The sequence below is a fragment of the Antrostomus carolinensis genome, unplaced genomic scaffold, assembly GCF_000700745.2.
Source record: "Antrostomus carolinensis isolate BGI_N321 unplaced genomic scaffold, ASM70074v2 Scaffold45711, whole genome shotgun sequence".
NCBI lineage: Eukaryota > Metazoa > Chordata > Aves > Caprimulgiformes > Caprimulgidae > Antrostomus > Antrostomus carolinensis.
In genome coordinates this window covers 9894-37822 of record NW_010294357.1, presented here as the reverse complement: position 1 = coordinate 37822, position 27929 = coordinate 9894, and the positions used below count along the sequence as shown (strand labels likewise).

At 39.7% G+C, this 27929-nt stretch overlaps 1 protein-coding gene across 1 annotated transcript; it reads left to right on the top strand.

Moving 5' to 3' along the window:
• NCBP1 (nuclear cap binding protein subunit 1) lies at positions 1–27929 on the top strand. The gene is made up of 21 exons (XM_029087375.1): positions 1–26; positions 1246–1402; positions 3394–3501; positions 4033–4154; positions 4617–4686; positions 6249–6464; positions 7507–7604; positions 8945–9008; positions 12095–12205; positions 13434–13498; positions 14227–14289; positions 15590–15664; positions 16750–16853; positions 17707–17829; positions 18865–18967; positions 20274–20367; positions 22827–22930; positions 23602–23716; positions 26143–26286; positions 26702–26815; positions 27710–27929. Exons 1-21 carry the CDS (start codon positions 1–3, stop codon positions 27821–27823), a joined length of 2190 nt encoding a protein of 729 aa, XP_028943208.1. The 3' UTR covers positions 27824–27929.

Genomic DNA, 27929 nt, shown 5'->3' with positions numbered 1-27929 from the left:
ATGCAGGAGGTCTGGGAATCTGGGAGGTGCTTTCTTCTCTGTGCATAGGTGTTTTTAAATGCCTAGAAGAGCTTTAGGTCCTGAGTACTGTTATAGCATAGAGTTTGTTTTCCTACAAACAAAAAAAGCAGAGGAATAAGCTTATTACATAACAGGTATAATTCATGACAAATATCTCCTTATATTATTTTGACTTGAAATGTATACAAACAGTCAGTGCAGACAGACGAGACCTCAGAGCTGCTCTGCAGTAGCAATGAGAACACAGTGATGCTGAGCAGTATCCTGTTTCCCAATGAAATGCTTAAGAGCACCAAAGCTACTGGCTGCTAATGCTTATGTAGTCTTATTATCCTGTTGCCTGTTCCTCTCCTCTGGCAATGAGATGGAAGCCCGTTTGCTAGAGGAGGGGAGCTGGGAGCACCAGGAGCTGGAAGCAGGCTCTGCGGCGGCTGACAGCTCTCCTTCGTCTCCCTAGCAAAGTGCCCTGTGTCAGGGTCACTGAGCCCTGTCTGAGGGAGGGGTTGTGCAGGGTCTGTGGTCGTAGGTCAGAGGAGTGTGAGGGAGTGGTGTGGTGGAGAAGGAGATGTTCCAGCCCTACCCTCTGCTCTCATTTTGCAGGCACTTTAAATCTATTTTACAGCAATGTTTGTTACTATAAGGCAAACAGTGCATTTGTTTCCTATAGCAGTAAGACCCTTCTGAAAGTGTAGGGTTTGCTAACATGCGTACAAAAATGGCTGAGGAAAATTAATTCTTTACAGTAAGACCTGGCCTTCCTTGTGCTGTGCTTAAAATCAGTTATTCTGGCTTGAGAAACTTGGAATCAAAATTAATTGCGCAAAATGTGTACGTCTCTGGTGTAATCTTGGTGATGCTGTATAATAAAATTATTTTTAAAGTATGAACTTAACTTCTTACATCTTTCCATAAATTCTATCACTTAGGTTATTTGGCCAGCCCTCTGGAATACTCATCAGTTAGATATAATTAAAAAGAAAATACCTTAAATGTACTTGAAAGTGACACCTGACTTTCTAAATGACTGTAGTTAAAAAAAAAACAAACAAACTGTCTGTAAAATATTAACCACGGGTAGAACTGTAAGATCACACTGGCACTTTTTTCTTATTTCCTCATGAGACAAATTTTAACTTGCAGTAAGCAGATTCTGAGATGCTGTGTAGTTGCCAGTTGGCACATGATGAATGAAAAACTAACACCATGTTTCTTTTTCTGTGTCAGTGCACGTCTGTTACCAGAAAAGCTGACTGTTTACACCACACTAGTTGGGTTGCTGAATGCCAGGAACTACAATTTTGGTGGGGAATTTGTAGAAGCCATGATTCGTCAGCTTAAAGAATGTCTGAAAGTCAATATGTATAATGAAGCTGTGCATTTAGTAAGTTGTTTTGTTTGTTTCTGTTTGTTTGTTTTACATTTTTCCTCATCCTTCTCCTCTCCTTCTTTCACCTTTTTGTTCCAGAAAAGTTAGGCCTTTCAGTTTGTATTTACAGCCTCTTCTGCCCTCAACGTGCAGGGCACTGTAGATGTACCAAGAGGAAATGTTGTGCTATGTGAGAAGTATTTCCTCCCTCAGGGAAAAAAAGTTGTATTACAGTTGCAAAATTTATTTCCAACTATATATTCTCCCAGTGACAAATTAATTTGTAGTAAACTGAGGTGCCCCCCCCCGCCCCCGTTCTACAGTCAAATGTAAAAGACAGTTGAAAGTCATGCACGTTTATTGTGTTCAGAGGTGTATGATCTTGTGACTCCCAAGAAAAAAAATAAGAAGATGAACAGGCTTGTTCAGAAAATCTATATTTGATGGCTGTTATCAGGCCTGTGTTTTAATTCTGCTAATGAGGGTTGAAGATGAAGCCTGCAGTTTTAAGTGCTGTCTGTCTTTGAAACCATTTGCTCAGCTCTTGCTGCTTACAGATTTTGTCTGCAAAAAGGTATTAGGACTTCAGCAGTGTCTGATTTAAAAGCCCAGTGCCAAGCTCCCCAACTTCTTTTGAAGCCCACTGGTGAAAATTCAGATTCTAGTGTTTCAGTGATTTTGTCAAGAGACTGCTGTTCAACTGTAGGAAGCTTTTACCAAAAAAAAAAAAAATATATATATATATCAATCCTCATTAGAACTCTGAATGTGCTGTCCCCTGGCTTCAGCTTCACCTTCTCTGTCCATGCACACATGCAGATGACTTGTGAGAGTAGCAGCTAAGGGAGTGGCAGTGGAAATTTTTCCTCAGCTTTGTCAAAGACTTCGAAGACTGTTCAGAGTAATAAATATCTGGAAAATAAGAGTTTGGTACTTTTCTCTATTGCAGTTGTTCTTTGAGTACTGAACTGTCTGCCTGGCCCAAATTGCTTTCCCAAGACTTCTTCCCAGTGATCTGACTTCAGATCAAAATACCTGTGTTGGTTTTTTGGACTACTTTTTCTGAATGTGCCTTTAAGAAAAAATGAACCTTTAAGAAAAAATACCTGAGATTTTAATTGCTAGAATTTCAGTCTATATTATCTGTTAAGATTGTGGTGATACTGGGAGTGCCTGGGTCCTGCTAGGGCCTTGTTTAAGTCTGGAGGCAGGATAGAAATGAAAAGAGAAGGGGGGGGGGCGGGGGGGCGGGTGGAAAAGGAGCACTGCTCTACCCCAGGTGTTTTCTACTTAAATTCCCATTTCTCTCAGTCTAGATTTCTTACTAGAGTGCAGCCAAATCAAGGTTATATTCCTGCCCTGGATATTTTTTCTTCCCAGGCAAATAAGGCCACTTGATTCCCAGCACAGCATCAGCCTGTCACATTTCTGAAACCTGAAAATGCCAGCAGTTTTTACTTAGGCTCTCTCTGTGTAACTACTTGTATTTATGAATAAATAATTACAGGAATTAATTGGGTATAATGGCATACAGATTCAGCAGTGCTGTTTCTTGATGCACATCTGGACTCATGAAGCAATGGATCAATCTGTCTTTAACTTTTTAGAAGTTTTTTTCCTTCCACCTCTGTAATTTTTGTGATCTGATACCATTTAGAGTAGATAGAAGCACAAAGGGTTTTTTCTGCAGTATCGGTTTGCACGTCTTTGAATGCATACTGATGTTTCCCACCCTTCCTGAGTCAGAAATATCCTCGCAGTGTTACTGCAGCGAAACAGACTACAGGCGTTAAAATTCATTATATATTAGGCAGCACTTATGGTACTTGTTTTCCAGAGCTGAAAAGTGGGTCTGTACAGCGTGCAGTATTTCTGCCTTCATGGTACTGAATGAATATTGTACTTTTATTGGTGGTTTGCTTTAGTAGTTTAAGTAGTGTTTATTTGTTCTTGTGCAGTCAGTTTAAAAAGTGTTCATTTACAACAATTTTTTTTGTCACTTTTAGGTTCGTTTTCTGTCCGATCTCGTGAACTGTCATGTAATAGCTGCACCTTCGATGGTAGCCATGTTTGAGAACTTTGTGGGTGTGACACAGGAGGAAGACGTACCCCAAGTAAGCAAAAGAACTGTAGGCTCTTCTAGTGCTGTTTTCATAGTTTTTCTGTATTGTTGCTCCTGTACTTATGCTTAGGACAGGGAAGTCTTAGAGGTAGCAAACTAAATGGGCTGTCATGTGCAGTTCTCTTAGCATGAGTAAAAGGAGCCTGTGGCAGTTAGGAAATACATGCACACAGTAAGAAAGTACAGTCCTTTATGGTGAGGTGGATGAAGTTAATTCATTCTGTTTCATTTTGGCAAGTGCCTAGTGCCTGGCTTGTTCTGCTGTATTGATAATCTGCAGAAGGACTGTGAAAGTGATACCATTTTTTAAATCTACTTGTCACAGTTCAAGTTAAGGGTGATGCATTTCAAGCAAAAATATGTTCTTTTTCACGGCTTGCCAATCCAGTCTTTAACTTCTGGTCTTTACATCCTCCCTCATCTTTTTGCTAATGTTTTCATTCAAATTAAAATGATTTTTTGTGTACAAAGTATTTTGGAGCTAACTTGTATACTTAGATTTCAGTATATTTCTTTCCTATAGGTACGATGCGACTGGTATATGTTTGCATTTCTGTCATCTTTGCCTTGGGTTGGAAAGGAGTTGTATGAGAAAAAGGATGCTGAAATGGATCGTCTCTTGTCTCAGACAGAAAGCTATTTGAAGTGAGTTAGAAATACTCTTACTGGTATCTGTTAAAGTGTGGATTAGTAGCTTTGATTATTGCTCACTTGAAAGTATTTTAAAGTCTTAGGTCTGAACTGTTCTGAGGAGGGGAAAGAGCCCTGAAAATACAGGAGGTGGAGAGATTTTTGAATTTTAGAAGTTTCATTGTCTTGTCTAATTTGAGGGTATGTTGAAGGTCTTAAAACTTTTAAGCTTGCTGTGAATAATGGTAGGTTGTTGCGTTAGTTCTCTGTGATGTGACTGCTTTCTATATGCTTCCAGTTAACATTGCTGTCAAGGTATGATAATAGAGATATTTTAAGTAATCACAAACCTGTTTTTTAGGTACTGTAGACTTCCTCAGCTGGAGAGATCAAATAGTAGTACGTTTGCAATAAGAAAAAAACGCTGTGCTAAATTTTAGTCTTTTAAAGGTCAGGTTTTCTTTCCTGTGTAAACAGACGCCGCCAGAAGATTCATGTGCCCATGCTCCAAGTCTGGACTGCTGATAAACCACATCCACAAGAAGAGGTGAGCAGACTTTACATTGCAGAAAGTTTGAAAAACAGTTTTTTAACTAAGGTGTTCTTTTATAATGAAATTAAAAGGCACTTCTGAAAGTATTAATGCTTTGAATTGCCTCCTGTTTGTCATTAGTTCTAACATGTTCTACATGAGGAATTCTCTTCTAAGTGTTGGGCCTAAATGTAAGGTTGTATGGGGTGAGTAGGAGAGTGTTTTGTTGTGTGCTGACAGGCCCCTGAGGAAATGTTATTGAATTGAGGAATGCTTCTAAATTGTAGTATTTGTTTTGGAATTGCAGGTACAGGTCTCCACGTTAGAAGGACCTTTGTGAGAAGCAGAATGTAATTCCTTACTTAGCCCTTAGTGTTTTCCCTCTGCAAGAAAGAAATGTTTGTAGTGGCTTTGCTTTGTCAGCTCTAAAAGTGCTAAACAAATGTGTAGAAACTGTATGAGGCTGTTACTGTGCTGTCTTTCACAGTTAAGCCAAAAATACTGGAGGAGGGAAGTGGTATCTGGCTGGCTTGGGGTGGAATTTTACTTTTTGAATGTTCTTGGGTTTTTTCTTTAAGTTTGAGGACAGACTTAGTTGGAAAGTGAGATCTAAATTCATCTTCTGGGAAGTTTTTGAGCATGACTCTCTTTCTTACATTTTGTTCACTGTTCTGATTAAATCACAGTCTTAAAAATTGTCTTATTAATTGTAATTTGGAGAGATAGGCTGCCTGATTATGGTTGATTTGTCAAGGTGAATATTCTGCCTGCCCAACATATGAATTTCCTTGTTTAGTTCAATAGAGGAGGGATTAGCAGAGTGCATTTGAGACCACATGTTTCCCAGAGTACTGCAAACATGACTGTTCACTTCAGGTGCTTGGTTGTTAATAGTTTTGTTCCCATTTTGTACTGTGATAATGTCAGCAAAGCACTTCCATGTAAAGATATTTCTTGCACCACTTATACCTTGAACCTTGCGTTCAGTAAGGCCACAGGCCTCCAGAGTTCTTGGACTGCTTTTAGCAAGAGAGTAATTAAACAAAGCAAGACCATTGCCGGTTGTCCAGGTGTCTGTGCCGTCTCTGGGAGCGTGCTGGGACTCACAGTTGTGTTGATAGTATTATGTTTCTCTTGAATGTGCAGTAGCTGGTAGTTTTGATTGCTCTGGGTACAGCATGGCATCTCTACAGAATATCTTTCCAGTTTAAATATTAGTGTTATGTCTGTTTTAATACCACCAATGAGCAGTGACTGAAGCAATGTTCTCTGCTGTAGTTTCTTTGGCAGATTCGAAGCATGGTTGTCGTGTTCAGACTCCTGGGCTGTCTTTTGGTGTTTAGAAATGTGCCAGTGGTTAAATTTTACTGACACAATGTTGTGTGGAATTAGGAGCAGCTCTGGTATTTAGAGTACTTAAATTGTTTATTGATTTACTGAATTGGCAGTTTAAGAAACTTTGTTTTTTTTCTGAATGGAAATAGGGAATTTAAGAAATACATTTCTGACAGTTCAAGGAGCTGCCAACTTTGTATTGAGATTCAGCACATCTGATATTTTTCACCTTTTTCCTTCAGTATTTAGACTGCCTTTGGTCTCAGATTCAGAAGCTGAAAAAGGACCGTTGGCAGGAGCGACACATTCTGAGGCCCTACCTGGCTTTTGACAGCATTCTTTGTGAAGCGCTGCAGCACAATCTGCCTCCGTTCACTCCTCCGCCTCACACTGAAGGTTCCGTGTACCCAATGCCAAGGGTTATTTTTAGGATGTTTGACTACACAGATGACCCTGAGGTATGTCATTGCTGGGGGGGATGGTGAGCAGATTTCACTGTTAAGTTCCTGGGGCAATATTGGTCAAAATGTGGTGTCCCCTCTCCCAGGATAGCGAGTGGTTTGAAGTCCAGCAGCAGTTCTGCTTTGGTACTTCTGCAGAAATGCCCTAAGTGACCAAATTATTGTGCACAGCAAATCTGTGAGGGGCAGATTTTAGGGGGTGAGGTGTTGTGATGCTTTCGTTTAGAATTACAATGTTGATTGAATTTTCTAATGTCTCTAGTAAAGCTGCATTCACAGAGTTAGACTTTCCTTCCATAAAGTTGGTGACTTGAGTGTTTTTCCAGGCTAGGTATTTATTGTAACATTTAAAGACTGTTTTTTACTCATCTGTTAAAATTTGTTGATGTATATTGTAGAACAAAGGAGTGCTTAAGTGGAGTGGGTGAAAAATACATCTCTGTCAACAGTCTGCTGCCAGCATTGGTCAACAGCAAGATAATATAGACAAATGTGTGTTGGAATAGGAAAAGGATATATATGCTGCTTTCCTCAAGTGCTTTTATACATCCCTTTGCTTTAAGTCTGCTGCCTTTTACCTTCATTTATTGGCCCCTGATTTTTGTAATGGCTGAGACCATGACTGTGTATTCTTTCCACTCTATCCCAGCCATGCCTGGCTTTATTTCTTTATCATATTCCAGCTCAACTGTGATTTTTTTGTTGTTTTTTTCCAAGCTGCATGGTGGTAGCCTGCCTGATGGCTCCACAGAGCAAAGGAAGAACCAGATGCTCCATAAACTTATGTTTTCCAATTTTGTTCCCCCCCCTTTTTTTTTTTTAATAATGAGTCTTAGTATTAATTTTGTTTTAAACATCAGTCTGGGTTTTGTGTGGAATGGTATCACCAGCTTCCCAGTCCTGAAGGATACAGGGCAGTTGTGTTTATGTGAAAGCTGGACTATTTTTTCCACCTGTAAATGTGTGTAGGATAGCTTGCTACTTGTAGTACCACTGCATTATCAGTCATCTTTCACAAGTCTCAATTCTTTCTTCCTAGGGCCCTGTCATGCCTGGCAGCCATTCTGTTGAACGATTTGTAATAGAAGAGAACCTTCACTGCATCATCAAATCCCACTGGAAAGAGAGAAAGACTTGGTAGGAAGAACTTAGTGCTACAACTCCCTGGTGCTTTTTAGGTGCTACTGTGGCTTCAGTGTCATCAGGGATACACAGAGTCCTGCACTGATTAGACAGGAGCTCGATACTAAACGTTTCCTGGAACATTTGATTAAACTTAATTTACTACATTTAACTATATTGAAACTGTTGCCTGGAATACTGTGGGTCTGTAATGCCCAGATAATGAAAAGTCTGTATGGTCCAGAGGGACAGTGGCTCCTTGGGAAGGGAATTCTTTGATAATACAGGATGTGTTGCAAAAAATACACAAGCACACCTTATTCTTCATGGGAGCACCGGGGAGATTGTGGTTGTGTGTGCTTCCTGGAATTTGGACACAATGAGCCTTGAGCTGGTTCATCTGCTGCTGATTGCATGTTTGTGTTTATGAACACACATCTTTGTCCTACTCCTCTTTGTTGCATTTGGCTTTACATGGCAGAGATAGTTGAGCTCGCTCTGAGAAGTCATTGCAGGACCAGCAGATTTCATTAATTTGAATTCAGCCGCGCTGGGAAGCATATAAGGGCACTTTATTTCTGCCTGAGCAATATCTGATAGGTGGGGGTGATTGATAACTGAGATGGTTTACCACAGGTAATTGGCTGTGTCATGCTTCCAAATGAAAACCAATGAACCTTGAAGAGTATGCAAAAAATGAACAGAAATGGTGTTTTTGGTGATGGCATGTGATAAAGGTTTTTGGTTGCAGCTGTTTGACTCGGCAGAAGCTAGAAATTCAGGTTTGTTGTAGTTACTGGGATAGTCTTTGTTAATTGCCAGAGGACAGTAAAAGGCTAGAGGGATAATAAATACAAGTTTTCCTAGAGGGGTAGAAATAAAATCAAGGAAATAGTTGTTTGCTTTTCAATAATGATAGGTGGTAATAAGCTGATTAAAAGATGAAGCATTTGAAGCCTGAGAGTTTCTTATATAACCCATTAGCTTAATTGTGCTTTCAAGTCATTCAGAACCTCTGTTTGGAGGTTTGGGGTTTTTTTTCCTTTTCCTATGTGCATGCCAGAATTACAGATCACCATGACTTTTTGTGCAGAACTATTTGGCGTAGCAGCATAGCGCTCAAGTGATGTAACTACATAGAGATAAAACACATCATTATAAATCATAGTTTAGGCAATGCTGGTGTGTCCTTGTGCTGTTTCTAAGTGTTGGATTGATGGACAGTGCTTTGTAAGGATTGTTCGTGCTGCTTTTGTGTGAACTCTTGCCCAGAATTAAGCATTTTCTTGTTACTTGAGCATTACATCATATTTGCTGTGTTATGTTCTGAACTAAATGTATCTGTGGTTTTGCAGTGCTGCACAGCTGTTGAGCTATCCAGGAAATAACAAGATCCCCTTGAACTACCACATAGTAGAGGTATGGATTTTATGGATAACCTCTTTTGTAGCTCTGTTATTTCACAAGTAACATCTCCCAGTTGGTTCCGTTATAGGTCCATTAAATTACAGTTTGATTTGGGAGTCAACCAGAACCCTGTTGAATTCAACCAATGGCTTGTTGTGACTTTTGTCTCATGTTGGTGTGTGGGAGCTTTGGTCAAGTACCCAAGTTTTTCAGTGCATTAGTAATCTGGGTTGTGGCATTTCTCAGACTTTTGGAGTTTTACATATGATGCTTCCAATGTATCAAGCAGTCTAAGAGAGGACTACATTTAAGTCACTTTTAGTTTAAAAAAAGTGGAATTAAAATACAAGAGGGAATGGACACAAATTGAAATACAAGGAACTCCATTTAAAGATAAGAAAAATCTTTTTTTTTACTGTGAAGGTGATTGAACACTGGAAGAGTTTGCCCACAGAAGTTGTAGAGTCTCTGTCCTTGGAGCAGTTCAAAACCTAACAGGACACAGCCCTGAGCAACCTGCTGTAGGTGACCTTGCCTTCACCAGACTCAGATGCTCTGCATTATTTTATGTTTGGATCTTCTAAATTATTTTGTTCTCCTGGCCCTGAAGAACTTGCAGTGAAATAGTGATGTGTTTCCTCCAGGGCATCCTCAATATTAGAGAATTTTAAATAACCATAATGTATATCAGGAGAGCAGCATAGGTTTTCTTCTGCTACCTCCTTTCAAGAGTCTGTTTTCAAGATGCAGAGCTGTATAAAACTTCATTAATTTCCATTAAAAATTGAAAGGGATTAAGAGATTTCAGTAACAATGGCAAGTTGTCATATAAAGACTTTATGAAGAAATAACTATAACTAGGAATTTCAAAGCTAATTATAACAAGAAATAATCTTATGTAGAAGATGTATCTTAATGAAAGTGGGATTGAGACTTCCTCTTTGCACCCAAATGCCAACTATTCCGAATGCTCTAAAGTTACATTAATTTTGGTGAGCTTGTTCTTTGTGTACTCTGAATTCAGAACAGCAGAATCTTAACAATAATTTTCTGCCTTAACATCAAAGTATTTTCAGTGATCTTTAGGTGCTGTCTATGGCTTTATGGCTCTGTGCTTTATGCTTAGCTGTACATTAATGCCAACAGATAGTTACTGCAATTCCCAATGACATAAGTTACCTAAAGCCCCTGGAAATTCTTTGATTCTGAAACTTACAGGATGTGAAAATAACAAATGTTTGCATAGGTGAAATTGCTGGAAAGAAGTGAAAGATGGATATACAAATTATTTTAGTTACTGTAATAATTTCATTTTTCTCGCCATTTTGAGTTCTTTTAGAATATTAACTTCATTACTTGTCTATGACCGCTTACTTTCAGTGGAGCTCCAGAGTTTTTAAGGCTTAGCATGCTTTTTTTCAGACTTCTGTTCATGTGCTTGCAACTGCTCCCTTGTAAGGTCTCACTTAACAGTTGAGACGGTGATATGTTGCTTTCAACTAACTTTTTCAGTAAGTCACAGAACCGTAGAAGTAATATGGTCCAGCAAATAAAGGAATGTGTTATTTAATGTTCAGAACATAACAGTTTGACAGAAGTAAATGTAGCCTCTGCAGGTGGTTGTCAGCTCCTTCCCAAGTATGCCTGCTTTTCAGGTCTCTGAGGCTCCACATCATAGTTTATCAGGCTGAGCACAGAATGCTGCCTGAAATGTCGTACCTTTCTCTCGGTAGCTTCTTATAGACATGTACATGGATATTTCTAGCAGCTGTCTAAGCTGAGAATGTCTGAGCAGTGTCACTGGCTCATTGGACTGCTGTGCCCTGTTGTGTTCCTACAGCTTTTGGTACAACTTAACACTCAAGACAATTTTGACATTCAGATCATCAGAGTCCTGACCTTTTCTTGTGGCCTTGTTATTTTTGCAAAGTGTGGTATGCCATTTTGAAATGCTTAATCTGAATGCTTGATAATGAACATGCGATGATTATCACGATATAGTTTTATGCAGTATCTCAAGCAGGTAATGACTGATCATCCAGTTGTTATTTCTTGTCTTGGAGAAAAGGAGCCATTTTCTGCCTAACAGTCCCCTTGCTTTTTTGACATATCTGTCTTAAGAGTATGTCCAAATTGTACTGTCATGGAAAGGTTCTCCAGCTCCCTACAGTCTCTTTGTGCTTTCATGTCCTTCCTTAGCATAACAAGTTCTAGTCAGTGTGTTTTCATGTGCTGTTTGTGGAATCTATAAATGGATGTTGACTTCTTAAACTAGGAAGATTATCCAAAACTTGCTCACTTAAGCTTCAATTCTTCTGTGTTTATTCAGACGTTTAAAGTTAAAGAGGAAATTGACCGACCATAATGAATCAAAGTTTCATGATTCCTTTGATGTAATTTAAATCTCGTTGAAAATACCGTGCAAAATAAACAGAAACTCAGAGATTAATGTTGTACGTTGATGATTTTTTCATAGCCCTTAAAGACTGATATGCTGTTATTATAGGCAAACTTGAAAATAAAAGCATGAATGCTGACTGCAGGATTGTTCCTGGTTTCCTTAGGAAGGTCCTCTGCCAAGGAGTACTGAGCGTGTATTTTTGTTGTATGAAATGTTGTTTGTAATTTTCAGTTGAAAGCTGTGTCTCTATGCCAATTTTTCTATAGAAGAAAATAGGACACAATGGAAAAGATACAGATGTAATTTTAATGCAAATAATCTTTCATACTAAATGCTTAGGCTTCATTTAACAGGATCAGATTATTTCTGCTTTTCTCAGATCATATGGTAGCGCTGTAGTGGGTCATATTATAACTATGCCCATTTGTACAGTTAGATGGTGTATTTGTTAGAGATAACAGATGTATAAAGCTGGTATGAAATGACAGGGGCAGTTAGAGTGGGCTGTGTCAGTACAATGTAGGGTTACCACCGCCTTTGTGAGTCTCTCTCTCATTTCCTGGAACGTGCATATGACAGAATAATATGGGCCTTTTTGGGTATGTAATTGTTTAAGATTGATGACCACTACTTGAAGGTGAGGGTTGTACGGGCCACACAGGACCGTGTTCTGATTCTGTGCTTTCCTCTCCTACAGGTAATATTTGCAGAATTGTTTCAGCTTCCATCTCCACCACACATTGAAGTCATGTACACAACGCTCCTGATTGAACTCTGCAAACTTCAGCCTGGCTCTTTACCACAAGTTGTATCCTTTCTGCACTGCTGGAGAGCATTTATAAAGTGCAGTCTTTATTTCATTTGTCCTTTAGATGATGGGAGAGCAGTATTAATACTGGCAGTTTTAATGTTCTACAGCCACAGTGTGAAACTTTGTCTGAACACTCACATGAAAGAATAGCTTAGCACAGTTCTGGGTTTGCCAAATGGGCAAGACTTCCTGGACAGTGTTCTGGTGCTTCCTCTGACCTTCCCAAGAAGTGCTGTCTTGGTGAGGAGATAAAATACAGTACTCCTGTTTATCCCTGGAGCCTGTTTAGGGTCTGAACAATGTGTGGCATGGTCGCAAACAAATTAAAGGCTGAGGAGGAAAGGAAGTGACAGGCTTGATCTTTTGTTCTAACAACTGTGTGAGTGCTTCTACTCTTTTTTTTTTTTCAGTAGGAAGTGTAGCAGATGATTTAAAGGAACTTTCCTGAGTCCCCACTCTGCTCCCACTAGGAGCATTCAAAGGGTCAATAATTGTCTGTCAGCTCAGATGGGGTGGCTAAATGCTGAAGAAGGAGGCGTGACTCCCAGCTAATTCTGGCTATTAAATTGGCCCTACTTTGCTGCCACTCATATTTTCAGATCAAGCTACAGGCTCTGAGAATGGAGGACAGTTAATAGATGTTTGCCCACTGGTAATTCCATGCCCAAATTTTCATTCTACATCATACCACTCACTGTTTGCAAATCACATGATCTCAATTATTAGAGCTAAGTCTATTTCTAGAATTGGGCAGACACCCATGCAGAAAGTTTTTAGTGTTAATAAGGACACCTTAAGACTGATAAAGCCCTTGTTGGGTAAAGTCAGTGTAGACATACTTTCTCAAGCCTTCAATGATGGTCAGAAGCATCAACAGCAGCCCATGAAGCTAGACTGGTGAGATTACAGAAGTACTCCATAAGGAGGTTGGTGTCTGTTCATTTCAGTGCAGTCTTGCTTGGTGTATGATGCAAATTCTGTCTTTCTGTGGAAGAATCCAGCAGTCTCATTGCACTAATGGAAGAAAAACAGACTGGGATTAGAGGGTAGAACTCACTGTATGCTCCATTTTTTCCACTGTGGATTTACTGTGTTTTACCTGATTTTGGAGTAGACCCGGGGAGCTTTCAGTACAAAAAGTTGATGACATTCTGTTCAAAAACTGAAAGGAGTAACATCTGACTTAACTAGTGCTTTTCTGTTAACCTTAATGAGAAATTCTCAGCTTGCACAAGCCACAGAAATGCTCTACATGCGTTTGGATACAATGAATACAACATGTGTGGACAGGTAAGTATGTTTTGGAGAAGTGGAAAATATTCCTCAATATCCAATGTACAGGAAAATTAAGAGGCTATGGAAAGAATAGTCAGAAATGCTTGTTAGAACTTCTTGGTGCTATTAAAAATGTCTTCTGGGCTCTGGCTTTGAGCAATCTAAAGAGAAGGTGAACTGACTGCTTGCCTCTCCTTCCCAGAAATAGTCCCCCAAGTCTAGCTGTCTGTACAGGACAGTTAAAATTGGTGACAACTTTCCCGTGTTCAAAGCTGTTCATAGTTGCATAGTATTCTGTTATCTAGTCCCATGCCTGCTCCGTCGTGGTCTGGGAGGCGACTTGGAAGTGGAATTAGTGGCCTGTGTGCTGCCCAGAAGAGGGGAGTGTTGATGGTTTTGCCCTTTGAGTGAAGTCTGTGTTGTGCAGGAGAGCTGTTAGTTATTAATCAAAAGTGTGAAAGTTGCATATTCACAGTAAATTTACATTTTAATTGTTAGTTTAATAGGTCATCTTTTTGTATGAAACAACAGAACATGAGAGGCTGTCCATTTGTCTGTAAAAGCTTATTTCTGACTCTCCAAACTCAGTCTTTTGTATGTGTTGACATAAACACCCATTTAATACTGTAATAGCTTTAGAGTTTAAGCCTTTGAAAAGTAGAATGCATTTATAAGAAAATCTCAACTGAAAGTTTTCCTGCACTTCTGGCATTTAATGGCACTTTATTTTTCTTTTAATAAAGATTTATTAACTGGTTTTCTCACCATTTGAGCAACTTCCAGTTCCGTTGGAGCTGGGAAGATTGGTAAGTTTCTCTCCTTTTGATTCAAACTTGATATTGTAAAAACCTTAAAATTTCAAACTTACCCAGGAAGGGTCCCAGCATAGTGGCCCTGTTAACTGCTTTCTTACAGCTCCTCAGAGATCTTTCTTAATCTGTTCACTGCCACTCAGGGGTAGATTATCTTGATAATCTCTTTAGTCACTGCATTGTCCCTGGTGAACTTTGGGATAACTCTCAAGCCAGTGTAAGCTTCCCCCTAAACAGGGGAAGGTGAAACGTGGTTTCTTTAATTGGTCCTGCACCCGTTGCTAGCAAATTTTCCAAAATGGCTCCTCAATTTACCTTTAATGATTTGCCTCAACTGTTTGTATCCTGTATTCATTCTCTAATCTTGCTCTCTGTCTTACCCTAAACCTTTCATTATAACCTTTATCCTTGAGACCCTGTGATCTGTTTCCTTCCTGACAAATCCTAGCAGCCAGAGTTCCAGCAGAGCTGGCCCTGCCATCCATTCTTACCATGCCAAATCTTGAACTTGTATCTCTAGTAGGAGCTCCCCAGACTCCAATCAGAGGTTCCCCTGAGCTTTCCATTCCAGGAACCCATGCAGCAGGAGATGACCTCGGGGTTAAGTCCTCCCTACCAGTAACTTCCACAGCCTGCTACCCTGCATGCTCTCCACAGCTGATCTGCCCAGGTGTCCTTGTGGAGAGGAGTGCAGCCCTTGTGATGTGTTTTTGTGGCTTAAGTTTCTTGTTTTGTCTTCACGTGGAGTTAAGTGCTTGCTGGCTATTCTAGTATATATCCATGTTGACTGACTAGGCAGCAGTCTTTAAAGAGCTGATTTTAATTTGCCTGGGTGGCAATACTTCTGTGGGTTTCTCTCACAAGCTGCCATTTTTCACAAATCTAGCAAGTGACTGTGTTCGAGACTTTTCTTTATCTGGAATGTGTTTGAAATCTGCCAGAAGTTCAAAAATTCCTGTGAGGGAGGAGTGGACTATGAAATAATTACACAAGGTTCCTTTCCTAAGGAAAGGGAAAGCCAGCTAACCATAACCTGCTTCTAATCTGGTGGGGGAAGAGGAGCTACCTGAAAATACATCACACAGAGATGAGATTCCAGGAACGCTAATGGCCAATAAGGAAATGGTGTTAAACTTACCTCACTGTCTTAAAATTGCCTACACTGTAAAACTGAGTGTCAGACAATCCAGTTGCCCTTAGACCGTGATTGTTTTGTACCTATTAGACTAAGCCAAAAAGAGAATAAAGCACAAATTCTTCTGCTGAAAAGCTAATGCATTCTGTCCTTTGATAGGTCAGATTGTCTTACTCAGGACCTTGAAAAGCCCAAACCCAAATTTGTAAGAGAGGTTTTGGAAAAGTGCATGCGGTAAGTAAGATCTTCTGATAGTTGTGTTCAAGGCAAAGTTTGATCTTTGCTTCTGGATGCTGTCAGATTCCTTTTAACTTGACTCTTGTTTGTTCTTACAGTTCAGTTACAGATGAGTCTGTCTGTATGATTTTAATCTGGTTTACCTGTTGTAGGACACTTGGGACACTACTTTAGAGACAGAAAGAAACAGGTGGAGGAGATGGGTAGTGAGCTATGTCTCCCAGGTTTGCACACCTGTAGTTATAAAAAGACATGGTTCACCATAGGCATGGAAAGAAAGTTGAGGCAGTATTCCTGGGAAGTATTCAGCATGCACAGAAATGGGGGGGAACTGCTCGTTAGTTATACTAAAAACTGAGAATCTAATCTTGATTCTTCTAGGTGCCTCTGATGTTCACTGACATTAAAACAAACAACCAACCCTCCAAACAAACAAACAAAAACCCCAAATGCAAGAACAAGAGTACACAATCAGGGCTGAACTTACAGTTGTTGAGACAGAGGGATACAGGAGAGAGAAAGAGAAAAATGTTCAAAAAACCTATGTTATTCGGCATCCTACATGAAAACATTTATCTAGTTTTGGGTGAATACAGCATAGCAAGTGTGAAAGTATTGTGCTGCAAAACAAATGCATTTTTTCTGTGGCACTCTTCCATTTAACTGAAAACTGGTAGCAAAATTAAGCCTTTGTTGGAGTGAAATAAGCTGGAAAGTAAAATGAAGACATCCAGTTTAATATTTTTTCTGTTTTGAATACCGACATCTTACTAGTTTTCTGCAGGGTACCTTGGGCTTTTGCGTAAAGCAACCTACCAGGCAGCCCCTAAATCTTTTCACAAGCTCAGTTAATTTTACAAGGATGAAACTCTAGCATCAAAGAGTTCAAATAGAGAGCATTTACTAGTAAGTTTGGTTTCCTTAGCTCTTACTACAGCAGAAACTATCATTCTGCTTTATTAACATCCTGATTTTTCTTCTCTGAAAGTTAAATACAGGAAAACTATTATAAAGCAATCACCTTAGTATTAGCCCTGGTGTTATTCCCATTTTAATTCTGCTGCTTTGAAACTTGTTTTCAGACTCTCCTACCATCAGCGAATAATAGACATTGTTCCTGCAAGTTTTTCTGTTCTCAGTCCTGCTAATCCAGTGTGCATTTACAAATATGGAGATGAAAGTAATAGTAAGTATTAAAGTTACTGAGGGGTCAAGTTGAGGAAAGTAGTGTTTCAGAGCAAGGGAGCATACTAGATTGACTGCAATATCAAGCTGTCTTCATAAAGAGAATACAGTTTAAATAAATATGCTTGATTTTCATATGGGTGAATATGCTTCACATGAGCCATTAATATATATTAAGCCTGGATCTCTGTAATATGATCCTCTTTGTTACTTTATGAAGAAAAGGAAATATGGATACATGAAGTTACTCTTGCTGAGGTGGTTGTGGTGTTGTGCAGCATTGTTTATCAGAAGTCTAAAACTGGAAAATTCATCTGCTTCCGTTGTTCGGGCACAATACTGTGCAAAAGTCAGTGTCTGAAATTACAATGTGAGTTTATTTTTTGAACTTCATAAAACAGTAGAAGATTTTACCAGTAAACTTGGTTTAATGGAGCATACAGAGGCAACAGATGATGTAAAGATTGAGGTAGAGACTCCTTATTATTCCTGTTATTACTCGGTGTAAAGACATTCCTAAGCATAGAAGTGTCATCATCAAAGATACAGTGAGGAAAAACAAGGAAGTATTGAATTTTGGGGAAATTGGTGGAAGCTGAAGTAGTGCCTTAGACAGGAGGGTGATTTACCTGATCTCAGCTCTAAAGGTTCTAGTGGAAGGTCTGAATTTGACTTGAAGACTGCTTTGAGAAATGCGTTGAGCAGTTTTACGGAGTAGTGATGTGGACAGTAATGTTGGAAACAGCTGGTTTTAGGTGTAAGCAGGAAGCGTACTTGTTACTTGGAGAGGCAAACTGATGTTAAAACTACTCACTTGCCTTCTGCACATTTTTTACCACTTTGCTTTTCTTTAGGGTCTCTTCCTGGATATACTGTGGCACTCTGTTTAACTATCGCAATTAAAAATAAAGCCAGTAACGATGAAATCTTCAGCATTTTAAAAGATGTGCCTAATCCAAACCAAGATGATGATGATGGTAAGATACAGGCTGTTAAGCCTTTTCAGGCTGTAATTTCTTCTGTGTGTAGACTGATCTGCCACCCTTTAGAGCTGTGAGTGTGGTGGTTAACAGAACTGCATGCTTTTCCTTCCAGCAGTCGGTTTAAATTTATCAGTAAATGGAAATAATACACCATTGTTAGGGCTTTTTGTAAACACCTTACATGCAGAGGTTTTTCTCTGTTACCCCTGTTTTTCTTAACAGAGGTAACCTGGTGCTTGAGGTATGTTTTCTTGTGATTATTGACAGAGGTAGCATGAAAGAATTTAACATTTCCTTTGCCTTCTGCAACAGAGTGCAGTTCATGTGTGTTTTAGGGGGTGAGGAGGAGTGTGAGACAGAGAATTAAAAAGTGATCTTTACGATGGGTATGGCTTCAATATTTCTGTGATATTTGCAAGTGTTCTGTTATGCAAGCAGAGAGCAGCAGTGATCTGGTTTTTGCCCTGGGATCCACTGTCATGTTTCCTGATTTGCTTTGGGCATCCCACACTGACTAATGAGTGCTCTCCCTCCTGCCTGTCTTCAGCTGCATGTAGCTGCAGCTACAGGAGTGCAGTTGGCACCATTCATCCCTAGTACCCATGTTTGCTGGACCCTTCTCCCATGTAGTAAATAACCAGCCTCTGGACCCTAATCTTCCCTACTTTCCCCTCTCCTCATCCTCTTTCCTTTCTTTATGGTCTGCCAGGCCTTCAGCTTGATGCCTAGCTACATTTTCCTTTGCTCTCTGTCTCTGCTGCTGTCCATCAGTGCTGTTAAATGTTAGTAGGGTGGCTCTGTCTCTGCTAGCTTCTTCACTGACCTGGAATTCTTTCTGCACATTTTCTCCATGACAAAATGGGAGCCTGAAGATTTGCACGTTTTGGAAAGTCTTCACTAGCTCCCTACTCAGCCTTGCGAAACCCCATTGATGAAACTTTCTTGTGAAATGAATTAAAACCATAAGTTATGAGTAGCTTGCATGCTTTACTTGAAGTACTTATGATTTCAACTTTAAATAACTTGCAGATGAAGGATTTACCTTCAACCCTCTGAAAATAGAAGTCTTTGTTCAGACTCTGCTCCATCTAGCTGCAAAGTCTTTCAGCCACTCCTTCAGTGCCCTGGCAAAGTAAGTGTAATATGTGCGTTATTCTGGGGCTTACAGAATGGTTTCATTCTGACAGTGAAATGCATGATGAAAGAACTGGACTGCAGCCTTCAGCAATGTTTTAAATGCTCCACGATGTAATATGATTAGGAGAACTAATGGCACTGCTTACTGAAGGAATGGTGGTGTAAATCCTAGGTTATGTGTGTGAATGGAATTAACGGAAATGTGTGCATTACAGCTACGTGATATAAATCACACAAATGAGACAGGTTTGGAACATTACTCCATTTTAGAATTACTCATTTGCTGATTATGGTGAGTTACAAGGGTATCTCCTTTGTATGAGTGGGTAGCTCCCATCACAGTATCTTGTACGGTGAGTGTAACTCTAGAACAGTTACATCTATATAAAAAATGAAAAAAGAAATCATGAAACTTCAAAGCTGTCTGCTGTAAATTTCTATCTACCAAAGCACAATAAAATCCATTCTAAAATATTTTAGAGTGCATCCCTTAAAGACACACTTTAACTTCTAAAGAATTTACTGCATCTTTTTCAGCAAAATGAGATAAAGTAACTAATTTTTAATCCTGTGTGCTTTGGAGTTGCTCTTAAGTGGTCTTGATACATGAAAGGTACTCACATGCACCTTAATAAGTTATTTTTTCTATGTGTCCTTAAAGACACATAAAAGTGTTACAAAACATGCACCTTTATAGAGGCAGTGTTGGTAAGAAGCTGTAGTTAGTAACCTGCAGTCAGTAGTACAAGAGGAAGGGTAATAGGAACACTTAGAGCCATGGTATTTTCACTGCTGCATACCAACAGTAGCAGCCATGAGATCAAAAAGAGCCTCTTATGCTTTATAGTTATATTACAGTAAGCTGGGTTGTGAACCCTGTGTAGCAGTCAACGTAACTCTGCTAAAATAGAGACTTTTAGCAGCATTTCCTTCAAGAAGAGGAAGACTGGCTGCAGAAACACATATCAAGAGGGAGGTCTGAGACTCAAAAGGCAGGAAATCTTGTTCCAGCTCTCTATAGATAAGCACACGAAGCATGAAGATGTCTCCTGCTTTTAAAAGTATGATAAGTGTAGCCCAGCTTCAGGGACCACTAAAATTTAAGTGGCTTTTAGAAACTGTCATGTCTTTGTAGCCTATTTTAGCTCAGGATGGTTATATTTTCCAGGGAATAGTTGTTCAAGAATTGCTGCAGATAGTCACAAAATTTTCTTTTGGCCAGTCTAAACCACTTGCCTTGTATCTGCTGCTCTTGTGACCTCATCCCAACCCCTCCCTTGACTACTTACATCTATTAAAAGGTTTCATGAAGTCTTCAAAACACTTGCTGAAAGTGATGAGGGGAAACTCCATGTCCTGAGGGTTGTATATGAGGTTTGGAAGAATCATCCACAGGTAAGAGTTTGCAATGTCAAGGGTCTTTGTGAGTATCAACTCACAGAGGTCATATTTAGTAAAAAAAAATTACAGTTTGCTTTACAGCCTTTAAAAATAACTTGTCTATTGTCATCTTATTTGAAGGAAAGTTCAAATTGTATTTACTGTTGTTACTAGTGCCTAAAAGGAAGGCTGGACATAAAATGTATACCATTGGTGAGACCACTTCTCCCTCGGAGTTCATTGTGGGAGGGCAAAAGTTGTAATTCTGACTCAGATTCATACTATGCTGTTTGTCATACAAGATGATAACTTGCTAGAATCCTGTTTCTGTTCAAAATTGGAAAGCAATGTAGATGTGTAAATTGAAATAAGATGTAGATCTCGTATCAGAAGCAGGCCATGTTCTTAGAAATGTGTAAATCTGTGGTATTTTGGTGCCCCCTCCCCCTTTTTTTTCAGTTGCTAGCGAAAGCCATATTCCACAGAGCTCATGTTGGAGTCACTGTTGTATGTGGGCAGTAAGGAGGGCTGCACTCAGTGGCCCTTCAAAACAGATCAGTCTGACAGTACCATGATTATGTTCATTCTTGAACAAGAGGAAGTAACACCCTGAAAGACCTATAAAAATGCCTCAGTTGTTTAAGCTGTTTAGTTTCTTCACAGCAGTTGTTTTTTCCCTCAGCTGTCATTCTTCTATAAATAGAAATCGATAAGGAACTCAAACTGAATTTGCCTGCCTTAATTATTTCACATATTCCTTACTGGTGTGTTTGTGTTGCACAAGTGGACTGTACCTCACCTGCCTGCATAGGACAGACTTTCAGAAGCGATGCCACTGAGAACAAGGAGTGATCCTTGCATCTGCTGCTGGGCCTGTGGTCCATTCCCTAGGGGAAAAACTGAGCACCTAGAAGATACCTGTGCATTATGTCACCTCTCTTCTAAGTGCAGTGATAACATTAAAAAATCAGGATTTTTTAAATATATTTAACTTCATACCCAAATTACTGACCTTGAAAATGTGTCTTTTTACGGCTATTTAACTGGATCAGAAGAAATTACATTACTGCAAGCTAATATCCATATCCTCTTCCTCTTCGTTCCTTTGTACTGCAGCATGACCAAACTGAGATGGAGGCTTCAAACCCAGACTAAACAATCATGTTAGATTTTTGTTAATCAATCAAGATGACTTTTTAAAAAGTGTAAAAGTTATGAAGGTCTGCTGTTCTACTTGATCATGGAACTTAAATCTTCCTCTCTTCCATTTATTGCAGTTCTGTCTTTTGCATCTGGTCAAGCACTTTCTTATCTGAGTCCACAGCCTCCCTGGCACACAGAAGAAATGGTGCCTGGACAGCAGGACACTTGTCCAGTCTGTCTTTATGCCACTCCCCCTACTCCCATGTCTGATTCGTTTCAGACTATCAGCACAGTGTTCACAAGGCATATGGTGCTAATGGGTGACCTATGCTGCCGGGGGTAATTTAGCAATAGGAATCAGTAGTCCCTGGACCTGTAAGTAAGGTTGAGGTCAGAACTGCATAAAGAGAAACTTTAACATTGAGATTAGATGTTTTCCCAAAATCCTAGGTCTGTGTTTCTTGGAAGATCAGGCTAAGTAATTGGAAATTCTTCCTGGTGATACAGAAAGACAAATAGATCCTCGGATGCTATCCTGGGATGTGCTGAGTGTTCTTATGATTCATTCAGTTATTTTAATTTTCCTTCCTTAAAAGGAGCGTTGTTACACTTCCTTATTTGACAATGGGTGGTTGTAAGGATAAATACAGTGCAGGCTGTGGTTCGTGGGTACTGTGGCATTCAAGTACATGAGTAACCAAGATAAGGCTTTTTTTTCTGAACAGCTTGCAACTGCTTTAGTCAGTAACTCCTCTCTGCAGTTGCTTGCTATATCTCTTGCAACCCCCCCAGAATCATGGCTGTGCTTGGAGAAAGTAAGCACTTCCATTGACTACACAGCACTGGCTCTGTCCTGAAATGAATAGGTCCTGTAGAGAAGAGCTTACTGTCACGTTTGAAGACTGTTGCAGTTCCAGGAGAGTAGCTCCTTCTTTATGGTGATCTAACAGGTGTATATGCTCTGAGTACTTTGATGTCAAATAGTAGGACTTGTGTCTCTAATGCCTCACTTCCAACTACAATGCTTGTATTTTTTGCTTTTGAATGGACGTATGTATGTTAACAAAGAGTGATCCATCACTTTCACAAGAAGTAGAAAAGGTTGTTAAAATCAGAATGCTTTATGTAATTAATATAAATCCCCTAATTTGAGCAGTTTTAGGTTAGACTACCCAGCTTCCTAAAGTATTTGAAATTACCCAGTAACATCACTAATGTAGAGTTGCATCAGACCATCTCTGGATTTATCTGAGGCTGAAATACTTTACACAGATTGTGTGTGCAAGCCCTTTTCTTATTTGAATGATTGTCACATCTTTCATAAAATACAGATGATTGCTGTGCTTGTGGACAAGATGATTCGGACACAGATTGTCGATTGTGCTGCAGTAGCAAACTGGATCTTCTCTTCAGAGCTTGCACATGATTTTACTAGGTAACAAGAATTGGTCTTGGGTTGTTATTTGTCTCTGACTTACTATTTTAAGTGTCCAGTACATAGTTTAATCTATGAAAACTGAGTGGTGGAAGAAAAAGGTACAATTAAGCTTTTGCTCCTTCTATTAAATAACTACTTCATCATTTTTCTTTCCGAGTTGGGGTGTGAATGTTTACATGACAGTGCAAGAATGTTGCTAGCATGTCATTTGGCAAGTAGTCTCTAAGCCTGACAAAGCAGAACAGCACTGGAACTATTTCTAGACAAGCTCTGTTGCTGTGTGTTACATAGCTGCTAGCGTGCTGTGCTCCTGGTCTTTGGTTGCTGGTAACTTGTACCACCATTGATACACTGCTTATTGAGAACGAGAGGAAGTGTCTGGTCTGAGAAGCCAATCCATGTTGGTAGCCTTGCGGTATGTGTATGAAATATAATGCTGGTTTGGAAGTGTACTGCAAAAAAATAGGAAATAGATTATTGTTAAGCTTCCTTACACTGCCGGTATGCTCTCCTATATGGCGAGTGTTTGCTTCGCTTTAGCAGATATCTTAGATGATACTAAGTTTTTTTAAATTCCTCCAGGTACATTTTTCTGTAAGAAACTACAGTGAGTTTTCTATCCTGGAGTAATGTGCAGTGTAGTGTTTTGAGCTTTGTGTCTTTCCTAGGTTTTATATCTGGGAGATCTTACATTCCACAATTCGTAAGATGAATAAGCATGTTCTGAAGATTCACAAAGAACTGGAGGAGACTAAGGCAAGATTGGCCAGGCAGCACAAAAGAGTGAGTAATTTGGTTTTTTGTATTTGTAATTTGTAATTTTTAATTATTTTAAGCTAAATTATGCAAACCTGCATGCTGCCAGATTGACGCACAGTTGGTTTTGGGAAGGACTGAGTAAGTGTGTTTATCGGGAAGCATGTCTGCAGACATGTGGTCATCTGTAGCACTGAGACATCAAAAACTGGATGCATGTTCTCAGCCCACCTTTCTAATGGTAGCTATAACCTAAGAATTCAGCAAAATCTTTATGAGAATTCATACATATTTGCTCTGTTAAAGCTCTCTCACAAGTTTCTTTCCAAATATGAGCATGTCTTCCACTTGCCTTCTATTCTGGATTCCAGTTACCTTATTACATTACAATAAGAACAGTTACAAATTACAGTAAATTCTGTTAAAGAGTATTCTTGTGGCTTCCATGCAGAAGTGCATGGAAACAGCTATTTGCTATTGAAAAGTTGGCTGTTACTGTTCTTCTGATGGATGCTGCTGGATTCTGACACTGGCATCTGTCAATTCCTTCTTCCATCTTATTTTTCTGAATACCTTTGCATGATCTGGGTTACTACATACAACAAACTGATGAGCCAGCAGCCACTGTTGTGTTCTGTTGTCCTAAATGGGCAGTAAAATGGGGCAAGAGAGTGTCTTCTGTGGCAGCTGCAAAAGACAGGGCCCAAGGAAGCTTGGCTGAATGCAGTGCTTAATCATGATAGAATGAAGTCAGTTTGTAAACATGTTGAGAGTTGCAGAGGGCAAGAGAGAATTGCCATGTTTGTATGTGGTCTGTGAGTGTGATAACCCATGTCAAACCCTTAGCTAGCTCCAAATCTTTGGACAAAGTTAATGTCAGAATTTGGCACATGGCACAGAGGCTACTGATGGCTTTTGAAGAAACCTGCACAAGTCAGTAATTTTTCCAGAAGTTTCTGTTGAGAGATCACTGATCCCTCACACGTGGCCAGTGTTGGTTCATCCCAGCCCCTTCATCTTGTTTCCTTCACTCTCAGCAACAGCCATCTTAGTTGCTTGCTTTCTCGATCTACATTGATCAGCAGTGTTGCCTGTGACTATTGAAGACCTAGATGCAGTCATTGATCTTATTGCGAGGCAAAGAGCTTCTCTGGCATCTCTAAACAAATATACCAGTGTACATACGGCATTTCTGTACTTGTCTCCTGCTGCAGCTCTTTATTGCTGAGTACTTTAAATGAGTATTGTGCCAGGAAGAAACATTTGTATGCAACAGTGAGTAGTTCTGCAGGCTGTTGCTCTGCTGCATGACCATTCGTTTTAGAGGAAGCAAGCTGTCAAGTTTTGATGTCCCCAGCATGAAGTGGATTGCCTTGCTATGCAATGAGTCCAAGGCTTACATGCTTTCTCTTAGGTCCTATTGGTCCTTTAACTTTTTGAGTTCAGGAAACCTGTGTAGGTGAGGAAAAAGCAAGTTCCTATAAACAGAATAAAATTAAACTCACACTTGCTCTGGTAAGTTGTTTTTGTTTTTTATGCTGATTCAGAGCTGTAACTATCTCCTGATTGTGCGTTTCATTTGCTGTGCAGTAGGTAACACGTGGTTCCTATATTTGTCATAAATTGCACGTGCTCCTTTTGCAAATATTTGAAGTCTTGAGCCGTTAATTTATGGATATTTTTGCACAGAAACAATCCTACGAGACTGAAGCAGTATCTGTATTTGAATGTACCATAATCCATCAGATTCTGCCTTTCCTCCTATATCCGTTGTAGCCTTGGGTAAGGCTTTGTTACCCGAGTTCCCAAGTCTAGTACTGAAGCATGTTTTGTGTTGTTTTGGTTTGTTTTAGAAGCGGTAAGAACGTGCCATGTTTCTAATTAGTCTGAGAGTGTCCCTTTTGACCATAGATATAGAGAGTCCCCACTTTTAACATCACAGTCTACAGTCTTCCTTTTGTGCTAACCAGCCAGATTCATCTGAATTCTTGCACGAAGTGCTTTATTTTTTGGAGCCTGGAGATTTCAGAACTGTTCATTGAATGAATTACCTGCCCTGCCACAGTAGACACAGTTTAAAAAAATCTACGCCATATATATATATTTTTTTTTTAAAGCTATTCATTATCTGGTAATGATGAACTCAGCAGGAGTATTACCTTTTACTGTCTTTCCACTAAATAAAGAACTAGTAAGTCTTTCAGCTTGCTCCTGATTTATTTATTTTTTTCAGAGCTTTCCCATATTGGCATTTTTCCTTAAGAATTTATTTCCTGAATTATATTCAAAATTAGTGTCCTTCAAAATACAATACTTGACCAAGCTACAGAGCAGCTTCAGTTGCTGCTCTTCAGTCACTCTGCAAACCTTGTAACATCTGGAACTGAAGGGCATGAACACTATCCCCAGGTAGTCAGTCAGGTTGCTAGTTAGTTTTGTGTTGTTGCTTGCAGCGAGACAGTGATGATGATGATGATGACGACGACCGAAGCAGCGATCGGGAGGATGGACCACTAGAAGAGCAGATAGAGCGCTTGCAGGAAAAAGTAGAGTCAGCCCAGAGCGAGCAAAAGAATCTCTTCCTTGTTATATTCCAGGTAACAATGGGCAAAGGCTGTTCTCACTTTCAGGTTTTAAAGTTACTGGATTTATAAGCTGACAGTGTCACTTGTATCTTGGGTATTTTCTTGAAATAAGTATATGGGAAGGGGTTGATGGGTTAGAGTCAATCCAGATCATCCCCCTGCAAAGGCTGCTCCTGAGCAGCATCTGTTCAGTTCCAAGCGCTCAGCAGCAGAGGAGTTTTGCTAGCATAGAGTTTCCTGTACAACCAGAAGGTACCTCGTGTTTATTTGCTTATTAAATTTGCTGTTTGCCAAGTAAAATAACTATTCTCACATTGCTATTCAAAGCTTCTGTCCCCCAGATCCTCTTACCTCAGGTTAGCATACTGCTTTCATTTGACAAGACTAAGTGTTTTTTATTGGGGTTTTTTTTGTTTTTTCCCTGTAGCGTTTCATTATGTTGTTAACTGAGCACTTAGTGCGCTGTGAGACTGGTGGGATTGATGTATTTACACCTTGGTACAAGAGCTGTATAGAGAGGTTGCAGCAGATCTTCCTGCAGGTAAGTTTCATGTCTGTTTGGAAGGCTGTGGGCAGGGACATGCGGGAGTGACAAGCTTTGTGGCTGGAGAAGTGAGCACTCCATAGGAGTAGCAGTAGGTGGCAGCAGCACGTCTTCTCTGAGGGCTGGTGTGGGGCTGGGTTCTGGTTCTGGCTGCGTCTCTGCCACAGACTGGTGGAGTGACTGGTCCTTGATTAACTCCCACACGTGTCAGCATATTGCAAAAAGATACTGAGATGTGATTATTAATTTGGCTGAGCTCCTCTTAACTGTGTGTTTATAGTAAGGACGAAGTTGTGAGTGAACAAGAATGCTAAAATAGACGTCTTTTAAATAAGCAGATTAAAATATTGCTGAGTTCCTTTTAATAAGATGTGTAAATGTCTATTAAAAATATTTTTTTTTTAATTCTTGGCCTGCATTAGATCAGATAACAAGCACAGGTGGCTGGATGAAAGTGATAGTAATAGAAAATTATACCTGTGGGAGCAGAAGATATGTTGAAGGGAGTGGTTGTATAATTCTCACCTGGGCTTAAACCCTTCCCTGGTAGTAGATGTGTCTTGGAGGAAAGTAAATACCATTATTCTCCTAGGATATCTCTGCAGTTGCCTGGTATCCTGAACACAATTCAGGATGCAGGAGTTAAGAGCTACAGGGAGCACAGTGCTTCTCAAGACAGAATTTCAGCACATGCTTCCTTCTTGCAATCAGTGGTGGCTCTGCATTATGCTTTTCTTGTCAGTGGCTACTGGATTGTGGAAATGAGGTGTGCTTAACAATTTTGATTAAAACATTTGACCTGTGATTCTTAACATGTCTTGACTTTTCTGCCTGTTATCATATAAGGATAAATGAAAACAATAAAGGTTTGTGTTTTGTTTTATCTGACAGCATCACCAGATAATCCAGCAGTACATGGTGACTCTAGAGAACCTCCTGTTTACAGCTGAACTGGACCACCACATACTGGCAGTGTTTCAGCAGTTCTGTGCTCTGCAGGCCTGAGGATTATTCACAGAGAGTCTTGTCTGCAGGACTTTAACAATTTTTTTTTTTTTAATGGGAAAAGTTGACATGGGGATGAAAGAAACTTTTGACTAAAACTGGCTTT